Source organism: Tetrao urogallus, assembly GCF_951394365.1.
Source record: "Tetrao urogallus genome assembly, chromosome: 2".
NCBI classification, from domain to species: Eukaryota; Metazoa; Chordata; class Aves; order Galliformes; family Phasianidae; genus Tetrao; species Tetrao urogallus.
The window spans coordinates 28,943,310-28,970,833 of record NC_136814.1 but is presented as its reverse complement, the minus strand read 5'-3'; the positions used below and the strand labels follow the sequence as shown (position 1 = coordinate 28,970,833).

The window sequence follows — 27,524 nt, the reverse complement described above, 5'->3', positions numbered from 1 at the left end:
AGCACACGTCTGAAGCCATCTGACTGAGGTGAATTAAGGAAAAAAGAACTTGTCTAACCTATATTTTAAAACAACACCTCTTTGCCTGTCACTACCTTGCCTAATGTTGGCAATTACCAACATTATAAACTAAGGAATGTTTAGAACTGTGTTCCTATTGAATCTTTTTTACATTTTGTCTTTTTTTTTTTTTCCTTCCAAAAGCTCAGGAGAAGCAGGGTCTAGAATTTAATTTGTCTGCGCTCAGGTAGAGGATTATAAATGGTGTAATCACTAGTATCAAAAACTCTTGAGGCACAGAACAAAAACAGCACCTGATACCAGTCTGCTTAATAAAAGCAAAGTGTCTGTCTCAGACTTTTGTTACAGTGACACCTTGTGGTTACATTTGATTTGAGACCCCTTAAAATTTTCAATTTTTTCTAACAGCTTTAAATAGGTTTTCATGACTTGTGAACTAGGATAAAGCACAGAGATGAAACTGCAAAACAAAAACGAAAGCACAAAAAAGTGAAAAGGATAAAAATACAAAAGAGCACTGCCTGTTTGAAGACCTTTGGAATTTTTAACATTCATTTGCTGAGGTCCCAGTGTCCCACAAGTTCTTCCCATGAGGGATGTACAGTAATGTCCTTAATTCTATATCTACTGTGGATAATTCACAATGCTCCATACAGTAAAAAAATCAAAGTCACAGTAAAGGTTATAATAGACATGATGCAATAAATGACTAAGCAAGAGCACTGGGCTGGTCTTAATTCATTGTATATAAGTTACAAGCATTTTACTCAACAACTGTCAGAAAGTTGCATCCTTTTCACTCTGCTAGTGTGAAAGAGACACTGAATTTGGTTTCTAAAATGGGTAGTGACTCAAAGAGTTAATTCAAGAGAAAACTGAAAAGATTTAAAGAATGTAAAAGATAACTCAAGAAGGCAACTATCCTTGCCAAATGTTTCAGGTCTAATTATCTCTTTATAATCTACATTTCATCAATTGCTCTACTGTATTAGACAAACAGGCTGACCTTCAATCTGGCATGTTCTACTCTCTTGTTTTGAAAATGGTGTGTAAAATAAAATCACAGTCAATAACCTCCCCAATTCTCCATTACTCCTCAGTCATCCAATACAATGTTACCACAAAACACTTTGCTTTATGACAAGCAGACAAATTGAGGTTGAAACAGAAAATCAATCTGGGACAAGTCTTTGGATAAGGCCATAGAATTGCTGTCCTTTTGAAGGAAGATTAAGAGAAGTCCCACTCTAACGCCCTACATCTCTCCAAATCTTCTTGCTTACAGGAGGGAATAAAAAAAAAAAAAGGCCTAGTAACAACCTGTCCATTTTCTACCAAGTGGGGGAAAAAAAAAAAAAGAAAAACAACCTACAAAAAAAGCAACAACAACAAAAACAGAAACAAAATCAACAACAACAACAACAAAAGGAAACCAAACAAAAAACCAAGTACCTATAAACTCCATGAGGCGTTTCATAATTGTTAGATGATTTAACAGAGATACCTTTAAGCTTAGACTTTATCAGACATGCGACCATTTCAGAAAGAAAAAACAGTAACAGCAGAATCACAGAACTTACAGGGAAAAGGTGAAAATGCATTTTTCTGCATCATGAAAAATAAAACGCCAATTACACTCAGAATGGATGACGAAAATGACAGGAATTCAGTTATTTCTGGAATGGCTCACAAGTAACCCACCATATTTTTTCCACATAGACAACTGTTTTCTGCAATTTCCTATAAAGCAGTGACCATCAGAGTAAGAAAGCCGTGACCATCAGAGTAAGAAATCATTCTTTGGGGGGGAAAAAAACCAACAACAGCGCTTCCCTTTGTTGAAGATTCCAGTAATTGCTGAGTGATTAAGAAGTCTGTCTACATAATAATTACTACACACAAGCCCTATATATAGGGTATTTCCTCTAGAAGGCAAAGCGTAATGACAACAGTCTCTTTGGAATATACAGAGATACTAGTTTCTCTACCAAGAAGATTAACATAGATTTTGCTTGGGCCAATTTGGTGTGACTACAAGTCTCTTCCAGCATTCCCAGCACCTCCAGTAAAACGACACTATCAGCTCAAGAATGAATAAGCTCATCCAGCTGCTTTGTGCTTCACACAACACTACTCAAACCTCCTACACCTTAATTCTCTCCTTTCTCTCTTCTGCAACTGTGAAAAACACTTTTTCAGTGCAACAACAGAAGATACGTGAATATATATGAAAATACATTTCCAAGCCATAAAACAAATATTTAAAAGCATTTAAAAGCTTTTGACAGCCAACGAATGATGTTTACTTCTAAGCGAATTTAAAAATTAAAAAAAAAAAAAGAGAGAGAGAAACTACCAGAGATTTCAAAACAGGATATCTGAAATTAATCAAATGCAGTTATATCAAAATGCAAAAGTGACATTTTCTTTTGTTTGAAGATGGCTGATGAAAGTTGTGTATACCATACATTACCAGAAAGATGTAACATAGTAGCAAAACCCAGCAATTTTTCTGGTATCTGCATTATTTAATGACAGTCGTGCAACATTGCATTCAAGCACTAACCTGCAAACGCGGGCAGGAAAATACAGGTTCTGCCAGGACCGACAGAGGTATTTAGAGTGATCGATAACTCGAATCCAGTCTAACTCATCCATGGACACCTCAATGTAGTAGGAGTAGGACCTTTGGATTTTAAAACAAAGGATGGGTTAGAATATGAACAGCCACACCTTGGATATTAACTTCTTCAACTTCTTCTGGATGTCAGTCATGCTGAAAAGAAGGCTATTTGCTCTTACCACAATCCTGCATCTAAAATATCTAGACGAGATCCTTATTCTAAACTAGCTTTGATACCAAATTCACATGCAGTTATGTTGAGACATTTTCAGAATGACTTGAAACATCCTAACACACAATCTGCAGTAATCAGGTGATCAAGTGAGACCATCACCTTAGAAATTCAATGGCAACTTTCAAATTCAGTGATATTTAGCCATAAAATAATTTCTATTCCATCTGCATGGAATAAATCTAAACTACCAGTGATGCAGATATTACTATTGCCATATCAATAATAACAATAATAACATCTCCCACAAAAAAAAAAAAAAAAAAAAAAAAGCTAGGGTGGCACAGAAACTAATGAAACTAAATACTAAACCACAAAACCACCATAATCTCTGTATTTTATGAACATAAGAAGTGTTTCAGTGAGAATTATTGGTGATAGGTGGATGGTTGGACTAGATGATCTTATAGGTCTTCTTCAACCTTGGTGTTTCTGTGATTCTGTGTTGAAGAAGTTCACCCTCTCTGATTCGGCTGCCACAATGATGGCTTGTTCTACTTAAGTTCAAAATATTTTTGAGTAAACTGTGCTAAGGAGAATGTTTTCCACAATCTCCACTCCCAGCTTCAGCAGCTGCTAGTTGATTTACATCTTGTAAATGAGAGGCAATTTTCAAGCTACCAGTTCTCTAAAAAAATTCAAGAGAACTACTCACTATTTTCACCTCTAATACTTTTCAAAATTTCATTGAGTTTACTTGGTTGATCTGTGACAAATAGTTAAATATTGTAAAAAGTTGTTTATTGCACCTTTTAAAGTTTTACTTTTCAATCTTTCCAAAAAGAAAACATAAAACTTCAGCTGAACTCACTTCAAAGAATTAAATAGCTAAAAAAAAAAAAACTTGTTTTGAATGATAACTACAATTGATGTTCTAAATAAATTTTAATTTACCCAAAAATAATAATAATAATCAGTAGAACATCAATGTTTTTTGTTCTAAAATAACACAGCTTGCTCAAGAAAACAAAACTTTTGCAATTTTCATTTGTTAGTCTACAAGTACAAAAAAAAATGAAAGATAATGATGCGTTAGGAATATAAATAGCATGTTCTATTGTTTTTTGAAAGAATATTGCTTATGAATACCTGCATTAGATATTTTCTAAATTAAAAATTTTCTGTGATGACATTTTAAAGTGCTTACAGCAAGAGCAGGGTTGGTCTCTTCTCACTGGTGACAGGACGAGGGGAGATGGCCTCAAGATGTGCCAGAGTAAGTTCAGGTTGGATATCAGGAAAAACTTTACAGAAAGGGTTGTTAAGCACTGGAATAGGCTCCCCAGTGAGGTGGTTGAGTCACCATCCCTGGGTGTGTTTAAAAACTTTGGGTGTGGTCCTCAGGGACACAATTTAGCAGAGGGTTGTTAGAGTAGTATGGGTAGGTCGTGGTTGGACTCGATGATCTTTAAGGTCTTTTCCAACCTGAGTGATTCTATGATTCTATACCAAACAAACTTTTATTCCCTGAATTACCATCAGAGATGTTATCTCTTGACAATTTTGATACACTGAAAAAACTCTAAAAAAACATTCTTCCAATGTGGGATGAGTCGGTCTGCATAAGAACTAGAATACCCAATTTTACATTAATAGTTGGAAATTAAATTACAAATAGAAAACAAAACAACTAAAAGTATTTAAATTACATAACCTTTCAATAAAAATATACTTAATGAAAATAAAGAATATGCCTGACATGTCAGGAGATATTTTAAGACCGCTTAATAAGGTCTTGCACATATGTAACAATGATTATACTTAAAAAACAGTGTTTTCAAATAAAACTTGTCGTTGTCATCCCCAACATGGTATCATGCTGTTTTCATAAAGTCTTTATAAACATTCTGCATTCTGTTATCACAAGTGAAAATGCCTTCCCCTCTTTAAGTCAACTTGGCACCTACCGACTGTCTCTGTCCCACAGGAGTATTCGTATGTGGTTGATTATTGATGGCTGGCCGAGTTTGATTTCAATACCAGAACGGCAGTCGTCATCAATTGGGTGTCGAGAGAAGCCATGATCCAAGTCATAGTTCTGAGTATCCCCATCTAATAAAGCAGACTTCAGCTCCCCTTTTACAACCTGGGCTCCATACTTCATTGTTGCAATATTTTCTCCTGGTACTAAGAAGAAAAGGAAATAACTGTTTAACATTTATACTCACATCATGCAAGTTAGATGTTCTGAACATCAACTGTATTCAGTTAAAATGAAGATTGACTGCATTATCAATTCTCCAGTACTGGTTACAAACAGACGCTCAAAGAAAGAATTACAGAAGGAGGGTCGGCACAGAGCAATACCTCCTCTGTAAACCCATTCTTTCCAGCAATCCACAGTTCCATTTCCTAAACCAGAAGATACTGTTCTTTGCTGTTTTATACAGAGATGTAAACTTTAGAAATTATTTTCACTGTTTTAATAAAAGCTATTTTATAATTCCACAGTATAAGATTATGACCATGAAGTAATAATGCATCTTGAAAATAGATTTTAGAAATTCTGCATCTTCCATTTCATTTGATGCCACCTAGATCTCACATGATATAAGTAGTGATCATTGATGAGTATACTGTACCTATATTCTTAGGGTGTTTCATGATTTTATGGAATTTTAATGTACCTTCCCTTATTCAACTGTCATTTTCCACTCGAATAGAAATTTTTGGACTAGTCAGTCTCTCCTTGCAATCAGTCTCTCACAATCTCTCTCATCACTTTGGGGCCTTTCTTTCTGACTTTTTGCCTTAAATTCAATTTTTAAAATTTATTTTTATTTTGAAATAGAAGGAAGCTAAAACCACGTGAAATGCTCAAGACATTAAAGCCAAATGAACCTGAGTAAAAGACTATGAAGTTAATGGAAAACTTTTTAATATGTTGGCTCAAAGCTAAAGAAGCCAGTAAAATAAGCCTCCTTTGTCACCATTTCAAAGTCTCCCATCAAGAAAACTGGTGATAATAATAGCTACCTACAAAGCAATACATTGACCAACTACTCTGTTAAAAAGACATTTTTAACAGCCTTTTTTGAGGAGAGAACCTGGAAAATATGGCACTGATGTTAAAAAAAAAAAAAAAAAAAAAAAAAAAAAAAAAAAAAAAGTCCACCCCAAACTCTTCAAATATGTCAGCAAGAGAAGTATGAAATTTAACAGGATATTAATTAACCTAATTGGTGCATCTAAGGAACATTCAGTGGTACACTTGAGCATACAACGTTTAAAGAGGTAAAAAATTTAACCACACTGTATTGTAGTATTTCTACACAAAAACTATAAAAGAGGTAAAGCACAACTGTGAAATTGCAAGTGGTCATCAGTGCTCCTACAGAGAAAAACCCAAGTGTCTGAACTAGTACTAAAACAACATAGAAAATCAAATTTTTAGACAGCTGTGATTTTGGCAAAGATAGAAATTGTGAGATTACAAACATCTTGTTATTGCACTGTAAGGTTGCAGGAAAAGGAGTCACCAAAAAGGTACCATTCCACTTTGAAAAATGTATTTTCTGGACAGTCAACAGAATGTTTTGTATTTATTTTTACAGTATCAAAGTATTAACTCAGATTTTTAAATATTAAGTATTAACTTCTAAAGAAAAACAAATGGGAGATGCAATTCTAGGAAATCTGTTATCTTTTTCAAGGCTTATTCTACGTGACTGACAGACTACAGGGCAAACTGTCAGAGAAAACTTTATTCTTTGCTGTGGGGCAAATAGTCTATACATCATATACTACATACAAAGCAACAGTATCTTCAAAAAGCTCAGCATTAGATATTCTTGTTGGATTAACAGTGAGCAGAAATAAGAGAAACCAAACAAAAGGCTTTTCATGTTTTTTGTTTTTTTTCTCACAAATTGTTTCCACTAAGCAATTTGGAAAATCTGTTTATGCTGTTTGGGCAAACATGTCAACAGTAACAAAAAATCAAAAACATCGGAGAAAAGATGGATATCTCATAAACAAGTCAGCATCAATGTAAAACCATTGAAATTCCATTTAGCACACAACAAATCATTTTTCCCCCAAAAGATTTTTTACTAAAATAACAATTCCTCAAGGAAAATACATTCTTAAAACAAAGCACATATTCGAGCAATTCCTGAGACACAAACCTAGAAAATATGCTGACTAACGTTATTTCCCACCTGAGGAATAAAAACTCAAAGAACAAGTTAACCATACCTTCCAGACAGCTACAGCACAGCAGTCACTAAAGAGGCAACAAAACATAAAAATGCTTACTTAACATGCCCCTGTAGTTGAGATCCATGTCCCGACTTTCAGAACGAATCTTAATGGCATCTAGGATGGCATCAGGCGACAACAATCCGGAAGGTCTTACAACATTTAGCAGTTCTGTTAGACTCATTAGTGGCAAACGCACTGCTTGCATGATTTCAGCGTGGTTTTCCTTGGGGTTATGTTTACACCAATTCATCAAGGCTTGAAAAATGTCCTTCTCAGGAGCTGCAAAAGAGTCCCTCAGTACGATACTCAGAAGAGCAGCCTGGAAGAACGTAAAAAAAATACAAGGGGGGAAAAAAAAGAAAAAAAAAGAAGTTTTTGTTTGTTTCTTTTTTTTTTTTTTAGACAGATCATTTGAACTTGTAGTTGTTAAAAATAAACTCCAAAAGAATGACTACTAGAAGCAGCACATAGTAGAAGCAAAAGTCCTCTTAAGATTCCTGATATCCAATTTAGTTTCTCTGATTAAGAAACAACAAAAAAATCCACATTAGTCTACAGTAACTGCACTAAGAGTATTGCTCAACAAGACAATCTTCAGTTTCAGTACTGTTTTTATGCCTTTAGTTTCTTACTGAAGATCCAATAAATCTCTAAGATAAATATTAAACAATATTATTAATCCACTATGAGAAAGAAGATGGAATGGAAATGTGGGAAAAAAATCAATTTTATTCCAAATTATATTAAATTACATAAATAAATTTAAGGTAATAAACAACATAAGAACTAATTTGGGGATTTAGCAGTACAATATAAAACATTCCTTTAAACTTAGACTGACATAAGATGACTGATGCAAAAATGTCAACTGAGGGTTGGAATTCCTTTTTCAAACCCTTTCTAATTACATGGGTATTTTTATCCCTTTTCTTTTGGGACAAACTTGGTAGCAACAGGTAAAACCCTCAGTGACTCCTACAAATGCAAATGCAAATAATCCACAGATAGCAAAATGAGAACAAAAAGAACTGAATGGATTCTGACTTCCATTTAACAAGCAAAATAATTAGAAGTCTGCCTCAGAAAGGCACAAATCTCTTCTATATGGCAGGATTGGTTACAACAAAGATTTCAGAAAGTATATGCCTTCAGAACTCAGATTTAATAAGCTGAGTATGACAGACTACCGTAGGGAGAAAAACATTCTTTCCCTATACAGCTAGCAAGTTAGTCAGCAAAGCAGAAAGCATCTTGCACTTATTCAAGGAACTGATCCATCACAGTTTTTCCACTAACGCTTTTAACACTTTTTTCTTTATTTGTTCAAGTATAATTAAGCTATCTTTCATTCAAGATACTTTGCTGCTTCACTTGAACACTACTTGAAAACATTAAACCACTATTACGCCCAGCTCAAAGACCATTCCAGAGAATGTGGAATAATTCAATAGCACAGAATTGCCTGAATCTTACACAAATATTTATGCATCCAACAACAACAAATATATTAAAACAAAATTAAAAAAATACACCCTGCAATACCATCATATTACATGATTTCAGGCTGCACAAATAATCAGCAATATAAATCACATGAAGCCTCAGGATACTGCAGCCTACACTGTGGAAAACTGCCTATGACAGAGATTGCCTATATCAAGAAATTAATAAAATGGAGTACCTTCTATCTTCAACTCTTTACAACTACTGGGCAACATTCAGAAACCAAGTTATACTATTCCAAGGACAGATAAAAAAAAAACAAGGTAAAATTAAGTTTTCTGGACCCAGCTACCAGAATACTCTTGTTTTTAGCTACAGTGAGTGGTCAGAACTAAATTTCTAAAAAATTCAGAATGGATCACCAAGGTTTTTACTTCATCTTGGTCTGAATACTTTCAGTATTCAGTCTCAGTCCATGAATACCAAGAGATAACTGTTAACTTACAAGCTTGTATTTTACACCATTAGTATTTAATCATGAAATGTATGCAAAAAAAATTAATAATACTGAAGAAAAATGCAAACAAAAACCATACCTTAGAAAGTGACAAGAAGCCTTCACTGGAGAGTACCTCCTGAGCATTTCTATCCATGAACATACAGCACATACAAGTCAATTTGGGAAGGGAATAAAGACTGGCAACATCAAATGTCATACAAACATTCTGAATATTGAGTATGGTGCAAAGATACTCAGATGTGGAATCCTCCAGTTCTGGAAATCCATACTTATGTGCCAGGCTTAGGAAGTCTAGGAGGACCTCCTCCTTCTCATCTCGTAGTGTGGCACGACCAGTGTAAATATATTTCATCAGCATGGTAAAAGCTTCTGCAGTTGTGTCCTGAAGAGGAATTTCTGCTTCAGGCTGAGATTCTCTCATTCCACCATACAGCAATGCTCTACAAAGAAGATAAAATTTAAGAAATTTACAACTTAGAAATATCTGTTTTATTAACAAAAACAAACAAATAAACAAAAAACATACAAAAGATAAACAAAATGCCAAGTAACAACACAGGGGATGCAAAGGGGATGCATTTCCCTACAGCTACAAAAGAAAAAACCCTACATGTCATTTAAAGTGCAGCTGACCACTGAAAACAGTGCATAGGAGAGAATAATATTCTAATGCATCATGCTTTTATTCTGTGGAACAATTGTTCCATCTCTACTTTGAGCAATAGTTGCAAAGCAGAAACTCAGTTGGGTTTTCTGTTGCTACTGATTTTGTTTGTTTGTTTTCGTGTTTAAATAGTGTTAAAAGTGAGGAAGAAAGAAAAAAGAAAAAATGGCAGAAAACAAATGAAACAACTAGTTCATCACTAAAACAGCAGTGGTGGATTAAAGTAAGGAATAAATGATCAAGAATCTGGGACTTGCTAAACCCAACATGAGACAAGCCTAAAGATGTCCTGAATCTTTAGAAGGAAAAAGAGAACTAAATACACCCATAATCTGTTGGATTTTTTTTGTTTTTAAAGTGTGGTATAGAGTTTGAACACAATTTGCTCTCATGCTGCAGTTTTGTCAGAGGTTTATGTTAGTAACTAAATTACAACCTAAATTCATAACAATCTTTTTCCAGAAAAGTGATTCTATTTAGAGTGAAAAGCCCCAGATCTTTAGAATGAGATGCATTAGCATTATCCCTAGTTTTAAAATATCCTAATTTGAGTCAAACAGATCTTTTCAAATACTTGATTTCAACACATCAAAAGTAAACTTCTGATTAATACAGTCCACGGAAGCACACTATCCATGCTCTGAGAAATCAAAAAATTTTACAGCAAAACTTTCCTGTTCCAAAGTTATTTTTCTCCTGAATTTATGAAAATAACTTCAAAGTCCAATTTAATGAAGGTCAAAAGAATAACATCATGACATGATATTTATCTTCTTATATCTGGACACAATGACTTGATGTGCTGGGAAACATTCGCACAGAAAAGGTCACACTCAATGGACAGATGATTACACGCTGAAAAGTTCATAGAGAAACAATGTTTATCTTATCTGCATGAAAATTTGCAGTGAGCCCCACAAAAGCTGTGCTTCACCTGAAATAATGGCACCTCGCAGCCAGGATCACTCTGTGTGCTGGAAAACGTTTCTTTTCCACAATGAAGGTAACATCACTATATTCTTCCCCATTCATCAGAGCGCCGATGTGCTCTGACAGAATGTGAACATGGTCAATCTCACCAACAGCTGTGTAAGGACGAAGCGGATGGCTGTTACTCATCTTGGAGGGATGATGATATTGATAGCCTACAGAGAGAAAGAAAATAACTGCTATAAAGGGCACATTTAGAAATAGCAATGATGAAAAATGCAGTTATGAAAAAAGAAAGGAATAGTGAAAGCTCTCTCTCTGATTCTCTCATATATTACGAGGAAAACAAAACAAAGAGGTTTTCTATTAAAGGTAATTTATAACAGGACTCAGGGCAGCTCCCATCAAGAACTCTAGTCAAAAATATTTCAGAGAATTCCATCATCTCATTCCTCCATCAATCCATTTACTTAAAAATCTTAAAACAAAATGAACAAAAATTAAACAATTTTAATTACAATCACCATTATAAATAATATTATTTGTCTGAATTAAAACGCAAACAATTACAGAGAAAAAAGTCAGCTGGCCAATTTAACTTAATCTCAACTCTGAAGCCTCTACTAAAATCAGCAATGAGTAAAACCAACAGTGTTTGTAATCCATCCTTGAAGGATTCCAATCAACTTTTCAGAACTGGAAGAACATAAGTATTCAAAGTTATGCCTGATGCTTTAACAGACTAAGACTCAGTGGCAAGAGCATCCAGAGGACTATTTCAGTCTTCAATCAGGTTTTCTTGTCAACTTTCAGTTTACTTTTCAACAAAAAAGGTCAGCTCCCTCACATAATAATCACCTGTATTTTCACTGTCACCTCCTGTGCTACAATGGGCACATTTTCAGTGCTAATGTGAGATGGTGTGTACAGAAAAATGAAACCATATACTGCATACAGCTAACACATTAATCTTCTACGTGAAATACTCATGACATGAATGCATTTTTAGCCCCATTCTGAAATATAAACAAAAAATGCACGTCTATTTCCAGGCATTTTTACAGAACAAAGAAAGGAAAACACATGGATAGGGGTAAAGAATTGTATGTGCTTCAAAACACCTGGAAACTCTTAATACAAAATGAAGATATCACAGAAACACCATTTCAAAGAACTCTAAACTAGAAAAAGTGATACAGACAGCAAATCAGACTGGAGAAGAAGATAGCATAGTAAATAGTGAATTGATCTATGACAGATCACAATATGAGTGGGAGCAGAACCCAGCTTTCCTCAGGCTGTCTCTGCCATCTGAATTAGAAGCTGTATGCCCACAGAGGCATTAATGTGGAACAAGCACTACTGGCCAAGGAACTTGAGGCAGTCTAGCTGTAACACAGAACACTGTATAAAGTTATTCTCCTACACTGACATAAGAATAAATTATTTTTTATGTTTGTTTTCTTTTCCATGACTGAATGTTTCCTCCATCTGCATTGGTTTATTTACATTTATGTAAAGCAACAGTGCACCAAGCAGATCTATGCAACAGATCCAATTCTAGTAACGTTTGCTTTGTAACAAGCAAGATTAACTTAATTCACATCAATCAAGATGCAACAAGCAACGGTATTTATCACAGCATAATTACTTGAGAATGCATAGACAACAGTGAAATGGAAATGTCCTCAAAATGTAAAACCCTTTATTACATTAAAGGAGCAAACAAAAGACTGAGTTTGTTACTCAGCTGCAAATCAAAAACATCCATATTCCTTCATACTTTCCATATCTTTTAAGTCTGTAAATACTGTTGTTGATCTTCATTGTTATGCACAATAGCCAGGCAACCCAATTACATACAAATTACATGCGTATTATCAAACAAAATTTACCCTCTCTCCTGCACCAGTTCCACTTATCATTAATTAGAGAATTTCATTTAAGATGCTACAAGCATGTATTAGGATAGGCACATTTTGGTTTTAAAATCTATTTTACTTCCATTTTCTCTACATTTTACTTTTTTGTTCATCCAGGTTTGGGTTTTTTTCCTGTAAAATTGGGAATAGATACTGCTTGAAGAAAACTGGGAGACAATAAAAGTGCTAAAATAAGGAAAAGCCATTGGCTGCATGCTCATTTTGTTTGCTGCTGCTGTAGGTTTTGTCATATGCCTACAGGGCAAAGGGTCCAAGAGAAAATTGTTCCCATTTCACATAAATGAATCAAGAAAGAAATAGAATCAAAATAACACTTCCCTGTTAAGGGTACATAAACCTACCTCTAAACAAGCACAAAGTCTGAGCTGGGGGCACTTGCTAATAAGCTGATAATGACAGTCTGATATCAACATCCTGGACTTAGGCAGGTGATGATGAAAGTAGAAATTTCCAAGCCCTTTTGTGTCAGATGCAAACTAAATTTGTTTCATAGATGTTCAGCGCTCCCCATACTGCTGGCATGATGCATTATTCTAGATTACTAGTTTCAAACTGCTCACCGAAACTGGGGGATACAAAGAATAGCTGCAAGCCCTGGCTGAACAGCCTTTCAAATGCTCAGTGATGCAGAGGGTTGAAAACTTAGAAGTCTATGAGAGCTATGCACATACTTTATATTCTTTCCGTGGGTAACACTTGTATACTGAAGAACTCAAATTTATTTACCCATCCACTACACACTTCTAATGCAAGTTTCATCAGTTTTTCACACAAAGCAGCACTGTATGAGAGCCATCTTGTCTTTGAAATGTAGAACCAAGTAATACATGACCTCAGATCCTCCCAGACTGGATTATTTAGAGGTGTTCATAGAGCCAGCCCTTGAAGAGACCTGCCCATTTCTTGTTTGAGAAAGTGGATAGTAATATACTGGTTTAGTTGTGGCGAGTTGCACAGTTTACCTGTGTAGCTGAACTTTACAACCAGCATTCTTGGTTGTAACTCAAAGTTTTAAATACAGTAAAAAAAAGACAGAAGCTGCCTGGAGCTCAGCAAAATCCTTTATGATGAACTCTCCAGCATCTTCTGTAATCACTGACATTCCATTCAGATACAAGCCTTTGTTCTTCCTTGTGATCAGAGAAGAACATTTAACAAATTGCAGATAAAAGGCCAAGCCATTTATAAACCTCTTACTAGCACCATAACCTAATTTCCAGGAGCTATTAACAGCTAATCAGGTGCTTCAGAAGTCAGCTGCTGCAGCTTTGTTCACGCCACAGATATAGGATAAGTACAACAATCTTCTCAGTAAGTTTGAGAAGCTATTAACATTGAAATGATTTTAAACTGCACCTATGATGTCAGAAAAGTCTACAAATCTCTTCTCTTCAGAATTGAAACAGAAGACCCACATCCTGGTGGCCATCTTACTACTAAAGATGCAAAAAATGTGGCCTACTATTTATCGTATAACATAACACGCAATGTTATACACCATGTCAAGGTTAGAAAAAAAACACCAAGTCAGTTTCCAGCTTGCTATATTTCCTTTCTGATAAATAACCTGTAACACATCATAGCATGCAATACTGTGATCTACAACATACAGCAACAAAAACCACAATGACTTCTTGACTAAACTGCAGCAAAGACCAACACGATGTCACCTCCCCTGCCCCATTTGGGCTATCATTAAAGACAGCCTTCTGAAAAACAGCGTTGTTTCACTTGAAAGGGGGAAGAAATACTTTTATACTATGCAGAAAAAAGGATATAAGAAATTGACCATGAATATGTTGAAATTTCTTTTTCTTTATATTTAAAAAAAAAAAAAAGCCAAACACCAAAACTACTGGAAGTTTAAAAACAATTATATGGAAAAAAAATTAGCACGTAAACAGACAAATGACAGAATTAAAAACTTTGTGAAATAAGTCCAGATTATAAATATGGAGTTAAAATTTCACATCCCTGAAACAACGGCATTCCCATCTGGTTATATCACAGTAATACAGCCCTTGTTAGAATTACACAGAGAATTTTCTTAAATGCTATTTATACAAAAATATTATTATTCTCTTAAGTCCTGGTACAATAAAATAACATCTCTGGATTTGATAAATATTTCAATGTGTACAGAAAAAAAAGTAAGCACTTCGATTCTGTCAGAACCACAAAGCTCCTTTGGACTTCTGCGTAACAGTAACAATATTCATAGGCAGAGTGAAAACTTTGACAAGGAGAAAAAGCAACCAAAAATAACACCCATATTCCAAAAGAGAAATTGTTCACACTGCAGTACGTTCAGGTTGCAAAGAATTTCAGTTTACATATGTAAAGCTTTCATAAGCACCTGGAGTAAAACAAATAATTCTATGGCTTGATGCGAGCCCACAAAACTATGAAAGTCTGTCCACTGTTTCTTTTAGGTTCACAGGAGAAAGGACTTATGTTTTGTTTATGTATTGACAGATGTGATGTTTAGAATTTAGTTGCAAATACCATTAATTTACTCTGTAACATCAATGTCAGGAAAAATGTAATTCAGCACTGAAGCACAAGTCAAGTAATACTTCTGAGGAAAAAAAGTATCCTTCTATCATTAATTCTCTCATCCTTTTATTTTGATATAGTATTTCCAGCCTTTGTTCCGTACAGTTCTGAGGTTTTCCATAATGTTACCCAGAGAATCAAGCTACCCTACATTACAAGGCACCAGAAAACAAGTGTTAAAAGGGCCTTTAGAAAGAAAATGGAAAAAGATGCTGTATTTATCTTAATGTCCCCCTAACTTGACAAACACACAAAATCCAAACAAAAACACAGATTCAAACACCAGGAAGAAAAAGTTTTAATCAAGATAATCCTTAAGCAGAAAGCGTCCTGCATTCTGGAACACCATTGATTAAACATGTCCTCAACTTTTCCCAATTCATTAACATACCATTATGGTATTTAGAGAAATTATGTCTCATACATAAGTCACAATGCTACAGAACAAAAAAAGTTACCCACAACACTACAACATTTTAAAACACACTGACTTACATATGAACAATTCACAGTGACACCTCATTCAAAAGCTAACTAAACAAGTATAATACTCCTGGTATTATTGGAATTAATCTGTATGAGATCTCCACAATGCACATAATAGTTCAAAAAAAAGTAAATTCTAACTTTAATTAAAATCTTGAATCACACTAACTAACTTATATTAATAACTACCTGTGCGTGTCCAAGGAACTAACTGGCCCTGCTTATCCAATACCTGATAGTAACATAATCCACACAGTATGAATTCAGAGATTCAGAATGTGAAAAGCCAAATAAATGGAATTCCCAGAACTTTTAAGTAATCAACCGTTCTTTGGGGAAATAATTAAAAGAAAACTGGATGTTAATTCTATTTACCACGTCTTTCAATGACAGCATCAGTACCAAAAACATTTTTACTTCAAACACATGGACAGTTACACACTACTACACCTTCCAGTTCCCAAGCATAGTTGTGCTACTGTTTTGCATTTTGTTTAGAGACATATTTCTCTGATAGGACAGCAGGAATAAATTCAGCTACATACCAAGAACAGTACAGCAGGATTTATTAAAACTCATGTGAAATCAATATTAGTGCACCTGATGTGATATGATTAAAATAGCATATAACTAAATTCTTAAGTTTCTCAGGAAAATATCACAGAATCACAGAATTGTAGGGGTTGGAAGGGACCTCCAGAGATCATCGAGTCCAACCCCCCTGCCAAAGCAGATAATATATTGGTGTACTTACCAGTAAAGCTCTCTGAAGGTCTACAATGGACGTAGCCTGTGGGCAGGTGACCAACTTCCTGAAAATTAGGGTTTTTTGCCATTCTGAACAACTGACAGGTGGAACAGCAAGCTCATAGAAACACTAGTCAGCAACATCCAGCTGCATAGCAGCAACTGTACCATATTCCTGAAAGAATGCATGAAACATATCACTAAGAACAGGTGGCATATAGCAGTAAATGTTAAGAATCCTTCAGTGTTCTATGAGAAATTTTTAAGTACCATTATACCATAACATTAGAAGTCTCTTTAAAAAAAATAAAAAATAAAAATTGACAATACATTTTTTTAACCAGAAAGGCAATAATATATCATAATTCATTTTCTCATTTGAAGGCACAGAGAGTGATCACATTGTTTCTCCATATGAGTCTCTTAATTAAACCACGTCTATGCAAAGCCTGTCATATGAACATTATTCCCCAAACATCCAAATCCCTGTAACTGATCTTGTCTAGCCCCAAGTGGTGGGTGAGTAGCGCTGGGTTTTGTTTGGTTGTGGGGTTTCAGGTCTTGGGGTTAAGATAGGGATGTCATCCAGAGGAACCTAGACAGACTTACAAAGTGGGCCCACAAGAACCTGATGAGACGCTGCACTTGGATTAGGGCAATCCCACATTTGTCTAAAGACTGGGAGAAGAATTCCTTTGGAGCAGCTCTGCTGAGAAGGACTTGAGGGTCCTAATGGACAAAAAGCCGGACAAGCGCCAGCAGTGTGTTCCTACAGCCTGGAAGGCCAGCCGTATCACGAGCTGCTTTAAAAAAGGGACGGCCAGCAGGGAGAAGGAGGTAAATGCCCCTCTTGGCTCTTGTGGCCCTCACTGTCCTTGTGAGGCCCCATCTGGAATACTGCATCCAGGCCTGGGGCTCTCAGCACAAGGAAAGATGTGGAGCTGTTGGAGAGTCCAGAGGAGGGCCACAGAGATGATCAAAGGACTGAAGCACCTCTCCTATGAAGAAGGGCTGAAGAAGTTGAGCTTGTTTAGCTTGGAGAATTCAGGGCTCTGGGAAAACCTCACTGCAGTCTTCCAGTACTTGAAGGAAGCTTATAAACAAGAGTGAGACCAACATTTTAGGCATAGAGAGAATGCTCACCTTAAATCTTAAAATGCAAACAAAAAAATCAGTGACAGCAGCACAGGGTTTTTGGGACAGGTCTGTGCACTGTGCTTTAAAAAGAGTGCAAGCAAGGGGCACTTCTGTGAAAGTATGATTACTGCTGCACTGAGAACAATTTAACAGTCCAGCTTTTTTATTATTTGATAACACAATGATTTAAGTCAATAGCTATTTGAGTGAATCATAGCAGGGCATAATCTGCAGTAGTACTTGTACTATGAACCCAGTAGAGCTGATAAAACACTACGTGCTATTATCATCAGGCAAACACGTTGAGCTAACTTCAGAAGAAAGCTACAGCACAGCACGGATAAGCACTGCGGGCAGGCAATGCGGAACGCAGGAGTGCCACACGCTGAGCATCTGCCAAGGTCACACCCGGAGCAACTCGGGGCAAAGCGGGCCCGGAGCCGCGGTTCCTCACTGAGGGCTCTCAGCCGGCAGTCACCCCGTGCCCGCGCAAACGCCGCTCAGCGGACAGCTCGGCTCCCAGAGAACTCAGCACTTCCGCGCGGAACCCCCGCGCCGGCCGCTCCCTCAGCGCACCCGGGTGCCGCAGAGCGCTGCGCTGCCGCCGGGCCCGGGCAGCCGACGCCGGCGGGTACGACCCGGTATGGCCGCTGAGGGGCCGGAGCCCGCCGCAGGGAAAGCCCCAGGAGCCGCCCGGCCACCACGGGCACCGCTCAGGCGGGAAGCACGCCACAACTCTCCCAAACACCCGACCGCAACCATCCGCTCCGCTCACCGGCCTCCACGACGACCGGGCCTCCAACCTTCTCAACCCGGCGCCGCCGAAACGTCAGGCGCCGCGATGACGCCATCAGCAACAGCCGCCGTCCTCCTGCGTGCTGACGTAGCGCAGCGGGCCGGGTCTATGGACGGCAGCGGGACTACAGCGCGCCTCGGGAGTGGGGTATTCGTTCCGACAAAGCTCCTAAAGTAGGAACTGCTATTCACATTCCCCTCTTTCTCTTCTGCCGTAATTCTGAATACACGCTGCCTTTCCTCAACTTGTGTCTGCCAGGCTCCTGCAAATCGGCTTGTATGTCCTCACATCGCGGTGAGGCAGTGGCACGAGCTGCACAGGGAGGGGGTGCAGTCACCGTCCCTGGAAGTGTTCGAGAGCCGTGTGGCTGTGGCACTGACGGACATGGTCAGTGGGCACGGGCTGGTGGTTGGACCAGATGGCCTGAGAGGTCTTTTCCAGCCTTAACGGTTCTGTGATTCTACGTTCTGCTTCTTGAAATTAGCAGAACTTCTGTCTAAAAAGAGAATGCAAATTTGTCTCTACTCCCACCTGGAAAAGCACTACTGCCATTTAACTCAGTGCTTTATTTAGCAGGGGGGAAAAAAAAAAAGCATTACCTTGGAAGATGCAAAATTAGGATTGCCTATAATCAACACAAACTGTAAATTTCACAAGATCTCCCATATTAATACTAAACAGGGAACATTCAGTTGGGGCTAGTGCTTCTTGTGTAGCTGTCCACTGAACTACACACCCTCAGACATACAAACATGCAGTTTACAAACTATTCCTCTTAATTACTGGATTCCATATAATTGTGTCAATAGCGTTTCCAGTCACACCTGTGCTTTGAAGTGTCATGAAACACATCTGAGTAAAATACTGTATGTAGATAAAATACAAACTGCTCAACTCTTTACAAGGGTAAATGATGGCAGGACAAGGAGAAATAGTGTTGAGGGAGGGAAGATTTAGATTTAGATCAGGGGGAAGTTCTTTACCAAAAGATTGGTGAGGTGCAGGAACAGGCTGCCCACAGAGGTTGTGGAAGCCCTGTCCTAGGGGACAGGGAGGTGTTCCAGGCCAGGTTGGATGGGGCCCTGGGCAGCCCGGTATAGTATTAGATATGGAGGCTGGCAGCTCTGCATGCAGGAGGGTTGGTGCTTGATGATCCTTGAGGTCCCTTGCAACCCAACCCCTTCTATGAAACTACTTTATTAATTTACATGCTTGTAAAACGTTGAGATTTTCCTAGCCAATAAATTTATTATAAAGCTTTAGACGTTGCATCTATATTTATCAAATAGTTTCAGACAAATTCACTCAGACTAGCATTAGTCTAAGTAACCTCTACTCACAATCTACTGCAAGATTCTGCAGTCAGCATTTGCGCTTCAGCTGAGTTCTACTTCATTTTAAGTTCCTTATTTCAGAACAAGAGCATTAGAAGGGATACAGTTTATTAATAAAAAAAAATATATATATAAGCTGCAAACAAGAGCTCTGTCTCATCTCATTTCTACAGCTCTCCTTCTTGGCTCAACTCACATCCAAGGAGCTCCTAACTTTGAAAGATATCACACTAAAGCTATACAACAATAGTCTTCAATTTAGAATTTTTTTAATTGCTGCTGTAAGATAGTATGAAACATTGTGTATGTCTTTTTCAAAGTAAGGTGAGGTTTCCTTGGCTGAGTCACCCTGAGCCAAGCTGAATGGCCACTAAAGGGATTGGTCTTATTTACTTGTTCAGGAAACTGAGAAGCCTTGAAATCCTTAATTCTGCTTAACGAACTTGGGATAAAGCTGACCCAGCATTTAAGAACACCACCAGTTTTTTGAGTAATAAGTAGACTGCCTAGGATTGGGCACAACATCAGAAGTGCTACATCTAGAGGAAGTTGGCTGAGATTGTGTAGCGACAGCTGTTAAGACTGCTCAGTTTCTTAGATCATGCTACAAAAAGTTGTAACTACATCCTCCCTATCATCTCCCTAGCATACAAGGGAATCATCAACTACACAGAGACAAGATAGAGGACAGGCCAGGTATTCTAGAAATATAGGAGGGCACACAGAATGCAAATGTGAGCTAGCTGCAGAAAACAGTAAGGTGTTACAAATTGAAAGTCAAGACTGTATATGCATTACACCTGTAAGGTGTACCTACAGGACAGTACATGTTTAAGTAGAGACCACCCAGAAAATATTACTCAAAATTTAATTTGAAGCATCTAGTTGCTTTTATGATGAGTTGCTTCATAAATCAAAAACAGATGATCTTCTGAGTTACTGTTTCTACCTTCCAATAAATCCATGGTTGTTTGTACATCTGTAGGGGGCTTTAATCGGGTAACTGTTTTCATTTTCACATTCTGTATTTCCACACCTGTACAAGCTCAGTGGAAACATGTAGCATATTTTACTTATTTCCAAATGGAAACAATATCTTGCTTCAACTTTAATGATTCTTCACATGGAGCTTTGTAAGATTACTGAATTTAAAAGGTCTGTTGTTAAGCTGAGCTGTACAGAATTAAGGATTTTTCAGACAAGGAGACAGGACAATAATATTTAATATTATACTTAATATTTGTCATTATTATCTACATTAGCACAGTAGAAAATAAATTCAATAATTTCCACACTTCTCTTTTAACTGAATAGCTAGGGAGTTATTGAACAAATTAATGAAAACTCTGCAAATTATTATTAAGCATTCTGCTCATCAAGTTATCTTCACTACTGGATTCCCAATAAATATTTTATCCTGCATGACCAGGTTACTTCCCAAGGAAAAAAAATAATCCATGAACCAAAACAGTGTTTTGTTTACCTAGGATTCAAGAATTAGCAAAGATACATGTCATACTGCTTTAGAAATGACTTTTCATCAGTGCTTTATTTCAAAGTGAATTGCAATGCCATTTCATTATCCAATAGTCACATAACTGAACTCAATAGGAGTTACGTGCTAGTAGGAAAAATCACAATAAATAGTGCAGAGAAAAATTTGCTTTGGTTTTGTTAACCAAAACTTGGCAACTCTTCATACAAATATACAAGTTTAATTTCAGTAACCATCACTGACTTTGAAGGGGCAGATCAAAATGCCTACTAGTAGGAAGCTATTTTAGATGCTCTTTTTCCTTACATTCCTAAAACAGAATTGTACGGAGCCTGTAAGTGGAATACAGCCCAGACTTGCATCAAAACACAAATTATGAACAAGCTCTAGTGTTGGAAGAGACAAGAAGAGCCACTGTTAGAATCTATGAGACCTATTACGTTGTCTGGCAATCAGCAGCCAAAAGTTTAAATACTGAATTCTTCCTGCTGGACTAATTTACTGCCTTTCCAAAGTTTCTTGTTCCGGGCACAGCTTTTTAAGTCTGGTCAATAAGGGATTTTGTTGCTTGGCATAATGTAAGTAAGACTTTCACAAATATGCTGCTTATCAGATTTCTTACCTGAGTTTTTGTTTTCTAATAAACAGGGAGGTGCACAAAGCCTTCAGGATATCCTTTGACTTAATGAAAAAAATATACATTATATATGCTCCTCGGTGAAGCTCATCAGCAATAATGCGGGATCTTTTTTTGTTAGTTTAAATCTAGGTAGTGTGAGATGATGTAAACTTCTAGTCATGCATCTTAGAAAGTTTAGTGAAATATTGGTAGAGTATGTTTAAGAGCAGAGTACATATTCGTGCTCTTTAAAAGATGGGTGAGGATTCCAAACTGGAAGCAAATAGCAGTGGCATCACAGGAGAACAGTTGGGAAGCCTCAGTTTAATTTTAGAAGAAAATCTGAACATAATTGATTCCTCTCCATTAAGCAAGAATTTCACAAATACTGTTATAGATTTTCTCCAGGGAACTAAAAGTTTGTATCTTTTATACAGTGTATTCACTTAGATCTAAGTGAGAGTCACCATATGGTTAGGATTCAAAATTTCAATCCAGTAGCCATCGGGATCCTGAACAAATGCAAGTCCTTTCATTTTACCTATTAGGAAAAAAATAGAAGGAATGATGAACACAAGGATAAAGGTAGGGCATATGAATAAATCTTAACATCAAATGCAGTTACTTTCAATTTTTTTTTTCCCTTTTGTATGAGTATTAATTCAACTTTAGACAGCTACTTCTGAAAACATCCAAATTAGCGTTTGATCACAACTAGGCCTTTGTGTGTGTGTGCTGAATTGTTAATCTGATACTTAATAAAGCTGCAATTTAAAGTCATTATGAAATCTTATCTTTTGTTGATTTTTTTATTTTATTTTTTTTTTTTAACCCCTGCAAGTGTTCAGCCCTTAATTTTGGAAACGTATTTCTGTGTTCCAGGATATTTTGGCATGTTTTGAATGTTTTAAACAGTTGGAAAAAATATTCTTCATGAAAATAGGGTCCCCTAAAGTATTCAACAGTGAATCACGACAGCACAGCTTAACATTTTATCCTAAAGAGTTAGCCACACAGTTTCCATTTTACTTGCCCTATTACCCTGTCTACTGTAAAAAAAAAAAAAAAAAGTTAATTATTATTACATTCTAGTTACAAAAACTTCTGAGAACAGCAGCTAATTCACTAATACAGGGGAAAAAAAAAAATACCACGAACTTTCTCATCCAGCCCCACAAATAATGAATATTAAATCCAAAACCTCATCATCTTTGACATTTGCTGCACAAGTTTAAATTCCTAACATTGAAAACTGCTTTTGCTTTTTTTTTTTTTCCCCCTTCTATAAACAGGACAATTCTACATTGTCAGTTTTGTGCATTTTGTAAGAGGGAGCACGGTTAGTAGGTTCCAGCACATCCTAAGGAGTGACAGCTATAGAAATGTATCACAGAGCTGTTCAGTACAAAAATCTACCAGGCACAATATATTAAAAGCAAACAACTGGAAAAAAAAAAAAAAAAAAAAAAAAGAGAGAGACTTGCATTACTGGCTAAGACTTACCATCATCTGGTTTCTTCACAAATTTCACTCCTAGTTCTTCGAACCTCTTACAAGCTTTATTGACATCAGGGACAGCAATTCCAATGTGCCCTGTGAAACAGAGTAAAAACAGTAAAATACACTAAGTATTTCTATGCATTTGAGAAAAAGTTTGCTCAGCATTTCATTCTTCTGCAATAAGTTCACATGCTTACACAAGAGACATAACAAACTCAAGAAAATCATTTCTTACAGAAAGAAGAGCATTCCAGATTTTAACAATACCCTCCTTGACAAAATTGGCCTTTTAATAATGACTTTACAATCAGAACTTTTCAGTTACAATAGCTCATGTTATTTGGATAAGAAGATTATTTCTTCCTACTGCAGATAAGTTACTCAAACTGTTTTATCTATATTCCCTTTCTAGAGAGACATCTACATAACAGGATTTTGTTGCATTTGCTTAGTTCAACAACACAAGGCTTTTATTATTAATGCTGTATTTGTAGATACTAACAGCAACACCATGCTGAACTTACAAGTAACTTCAATTTAATATGTCAAGTGGCTATATTCAGTACCAGACTTATTTCACATACAAGTGACCTTTCAAGCACTCAAAATATCAAGTTGAGCCACTTGAATGCTATCCTTGATGCTACAGATAAATCCTCCTTCCAGCTCAAAACTGGTAACCGGTGCATTATAAAATACAAATCCAAATTCAAAAATCAATCTGAACATCATTATAATCAATATGCAAGAGCAATTATTGAACTTCACTGAGTGGTTAGTATTAAAATGTGTTAAATTAAATTTAAAAATTAGCTTTATAACAAGTGTAATTGTGGTTCTTCACTCTGAAACATTTTTTATTTACCCATTTTCATGATGCATACCATGCATACATGCTGCAAGAAGTAAAATAAAGACGCTGGTAGTACTTACACTTCAAAGTAGCTTACTAGAAAAGTCTTTTCGTCTATACAAGTTTTACAAGTTTACAAATCCCCCATGAAATAATACCTTAACCTTTGCATTGATTTCATACAGATGTTTTATAAAGAGAAAACTGAAACTCCATTTTTCCCTAATACATCTAACTGTAATACATGTAACTGTAATCAAAGCACAGTAAAACAACGCATAAGAACAACATGCACTAAACAAAAAACCTACCAAATCCTCGGGGATCTGAATTGCCATTATGATAGGACTGCTTTTCATCATTCTCAGAGCCCCAGTTGCTGTAAGAAATAATTATTATACACTGAAGAAAAGCATCAAAATTAATTCCTTAGTGTTTAGCTTCCTCAGAAAGGCAATTTGTTTCTTTTCAAAACCATAGAACTTCAGTTGTTGGCTATATTCATTAAACTATCAAAACTTTCCTTTAACACAGGTCCTGGAAATAGTCTTCAGAGTAGACATAAGGGCTAATTCAGTCTAATTCCTACCCTTCTCTAGTACTCATGTTCCACATTTGAATGAGTCTGAGAAACGCTCCTATCTCATCCAGATTGCAAGGATGGCTGTGATGCGTGAGTGAATTTACATATTAATCTAGATGCAGAACAGTGAAGTAGCTAAGCGCAGTGGCAGGGTATTTGTGAGAATATCTCTATCTCCACACTTAATTATAATCATTAGTATTAACAAGATTGTCCAATTCATATGAAGTGTTTTGACCTCTTTAGATAAGCCATCAAAAGCAATACTCAACCCACTACTTTAGAGGCAACTTCAGAGGATACAAAAGAAGTTCTAACTGCATCACTTTTGCCTCAATCCCATTGTTTTCCTACCCAGATGAGCAAACACTATTTGGTACTTATATACTACTATTCACCTTGTAGTAGCTCTAGAAAGAGTAAACTTGGCAAATATCTAAGATCTCAGCCTATTTTAAGACTTATTATATAACACCAAAGATGCTTCCACAGAAATTACTGCGTTTCTTTTCAATTCAATGAGACGTAAACTCATCCACGTCTCTTAGATGTGGTTGTCATCTCCTACTATATTAATACTTACTGTGTCAGTTCAAGTGTAGCTTTTCTGGAGAAGGTCCAAGGTGTTCTCTCAGCTTTATCTTTTGGGATATCGTTTTTATTTTCATAACCCAGGAAAAACAGTGAGAACTTCATGGGAGGAAAGTCAAATTTCTGAAGCAGTCTACATGGCAAAAATTATTTTGAAACAGTAACTAAAAAAAATAACCACACAGCCTGAAAATAAAAGTTGTTTCCCCTGTGGAACAATTACAGCTGTGATTTTTATCTTTCTGAACTGCAATCCACATCTTAAAATACTACATTTTGAATTCTTAAATAGAAACATTCCAGCACACATTATAAACCTCTAAAAGCTAGAAGAATCATATGCTTACAGGCAATCAGTAAATGAACAGCAAAGCCAGAATAAAGGCTCAAGTCTGAAGCTGCCATTTTGTTACTTGTACAGATTTTCTCAGGAAGGACAAACAGATAATTTATCCTCCAGGTTTACAGAAACGATTCCTATTTAAAAGCATCACAAAAGTTACCAGTTGAGAGTAGAATCAGTGAGGTAAAAGCTGTACAAGTTGTACACTGATAATTAATGACCTACTTAAAAGAGGAGAAAAAAAATTCTAGACAAAGCCACTGTTCATTCATTTGCAATTTAGGCATTCAATGCGCTGTGAAGTTCTCAGAGATTGGCAGGCTATCCAACTTGGCATTAGCAGATAGGTATAACTACATCAACAGAACAAAAATACTTTTCATAAGAATGAAGAAACACCCAAAGTTATTGTGGTGTACAGCTTCCACTCACGTCATTCCAAGAACTCTTGTATAGAAATCCAGTGACTTTTTAGGATCCTTTACTCTTAACATTGTCTGCTGAAATATAAAATCCTGGAAGAGCGAAAAAAGAAGAAAAAAAAAAAAAAAAAAAGCGTTACTATACATCAAACAGAATTTAATTGTGCATCAACAAAGATATCAGTTAATAATGAAAATCAAAACCAGCAAGTCTAGAGGTAACAAATACGGTACTACATACAACGTAAACAACATATTTTATTTTAGAATACTGCAAGTTGGAAGAGACCCACAAGGATCACCAAATCCAACTGCAGCACTACCTAAAAATCAGACCACGTGTCTGAGAGCACCGTCCAAATGCCTCTTGAACACCAGCAGCTTGGTGCCATAACCACTGTGTTGGGTACCTGCACCCCATCGCAGCTGCAGGATCCACTACCACTCGAGCCGGCCTCCCCCATGCCGCCCCACCGGTCACCGCACGTCCGCACGCCAAAGGGGCGGGGATGCTGGCAGTACCACCACGGCCTCCGCCACCCGCAGCCTAATGGCGCCCTGCTCGCCCCCACCAAGCCCACCTTCGTGCTGGGATCCGGCTCCGAGCAGGCGCTATAGGCAGCCTCATCGCTCAAGCCACTCGGTTCCGCCATGTTGGGCGCAGAGGAGATGGGAGGAGAGGGCAGTACAAAGGTGGTGCTCCGCCCCACAGTTGCTCGGGTGCGCGCAACGTGGCCTGCGCATCTGAGTAGCCTGTAGGCGCTTAAATGAAACGCTGCTTTGTTTAGCGCTTCTTTCCAGCTGACAGTACTTTCGGCGTTTTCACAGCCCGGTGTTTTACTTTCACTTCTTAAGTATAAAAACACACCTAACGTGTGGTTTATTCCTTTGGGGGGATTAGAGATTTTAGTTTCCACCTGTCTTGAATACTCAGCAAAATATTATCGCTGTCATTATTATTATCAATAATAATTAAATTTTTGTTAAGAAAAGTGGCACGGGACGTGGCAGACGGCTGCCCCTCCACTTTACACCTTCTTCGTCCGAGCCGAGCCGGGCCGAGCCGAGCCCCGCGCGAGCCGAGCCTCAGTCGTTACGGGCGCCCCATAACGGCCAGCAGCGCAGCAGCGCGCTGTGTCGCCCCGTCCCGGAGGCAGACGGGCTGGTGACGGCCGGCCGGTCGGGGCGGGCACTGGAGATACTGAGTAACACTGAGGCTTATTTTTCTCGTCCTTCTCTCCCCCTGGTCCTCGTGTCACGTTGCTGCTGCATTAAAAGGGTAAGGAGCAAAGCTGAGAGAGTCAAAGACTTGTCAACGGACTGGGGGTGCTGGTGACTGAGGTAACAGTCGTTAGGAGTGATGCAGAATAAACCTCAAATTTGAGTTACGAGAGGAAAGTTGAATGATTTTGTTATTTTGTGCCGTGTTTGAAGTGTATGTCCAAGGGCGTGATGGAAATCAGGGTAGGCAGCCAGCTGGAGC

The 27,524-nt window shown here is 37.2% G+C and overlaps 2 protein-coding genes across 3 annotated transcripts in view; both read right to left on the bottom strand.

Annotated features, from left to right (window-relative positions):
- Positions 1-16,457, bottom strand: part of BTBD9 (BTB domain containing 9) — a gene marked incomplete at both ends in the record, with an annotated part of 109,791 nt that extends 93,334 nt beyond the window's left edge. The window contains 6 exons of one of the 2 annotated variants that reach the window (XM_079550269.1): positions 2,588-2,707; positions 4,784-5,003; positions 7,134-7,398; positions 9,119-9,482; positions 10,641-10,851; positions 16,376-16,457. In XM_079550269.1, the coding sequence (XP_079406395.1) occupies positions 2,588-2,707; positions 4,784-5,003; positions 7,134-7,398; positions 9,119-9,482; positions 10,641-10,851; positions 16,376-16,457 (1,262 nt within the window). Of the gene's footprint in view, positions 1-2,583; positions 2,708-4,783; positions 5,004-7,133; positions 7,399-9,118; positions 9,483-10,640; positions 10,852-16,375 lie in introns of those variants that run through there. The other variant, XM_079550270.1, reaches the window with a different exon arrangement.
- A 5,744-nt stretch (positions 16,458-22,201) lies between these two features.
- Positions 22,202-26,694, bottom strand: GLO1 (glyoxalase I; the record flags this gene model as incomplete). Its single annotated transcript, XM_079550240.1, has 6 exons — positions 22,202-22,290; positions 23,253-23,342; positions 24,414-24,481; positions 25,269-25,409; positions 26,052-26,134; positions 26,623-26,694. The coding sequence occupies 6 exons, from the start codon at positions 26,692-26,694 to the stop codon at positions 22,202-22,204; spliced, it is 543 nt and encodes a 180-aa protein (XP_079406366.1).
- Between the last annotated feature and the right edge of the window lie 830 nt (positions 26,695-27,524).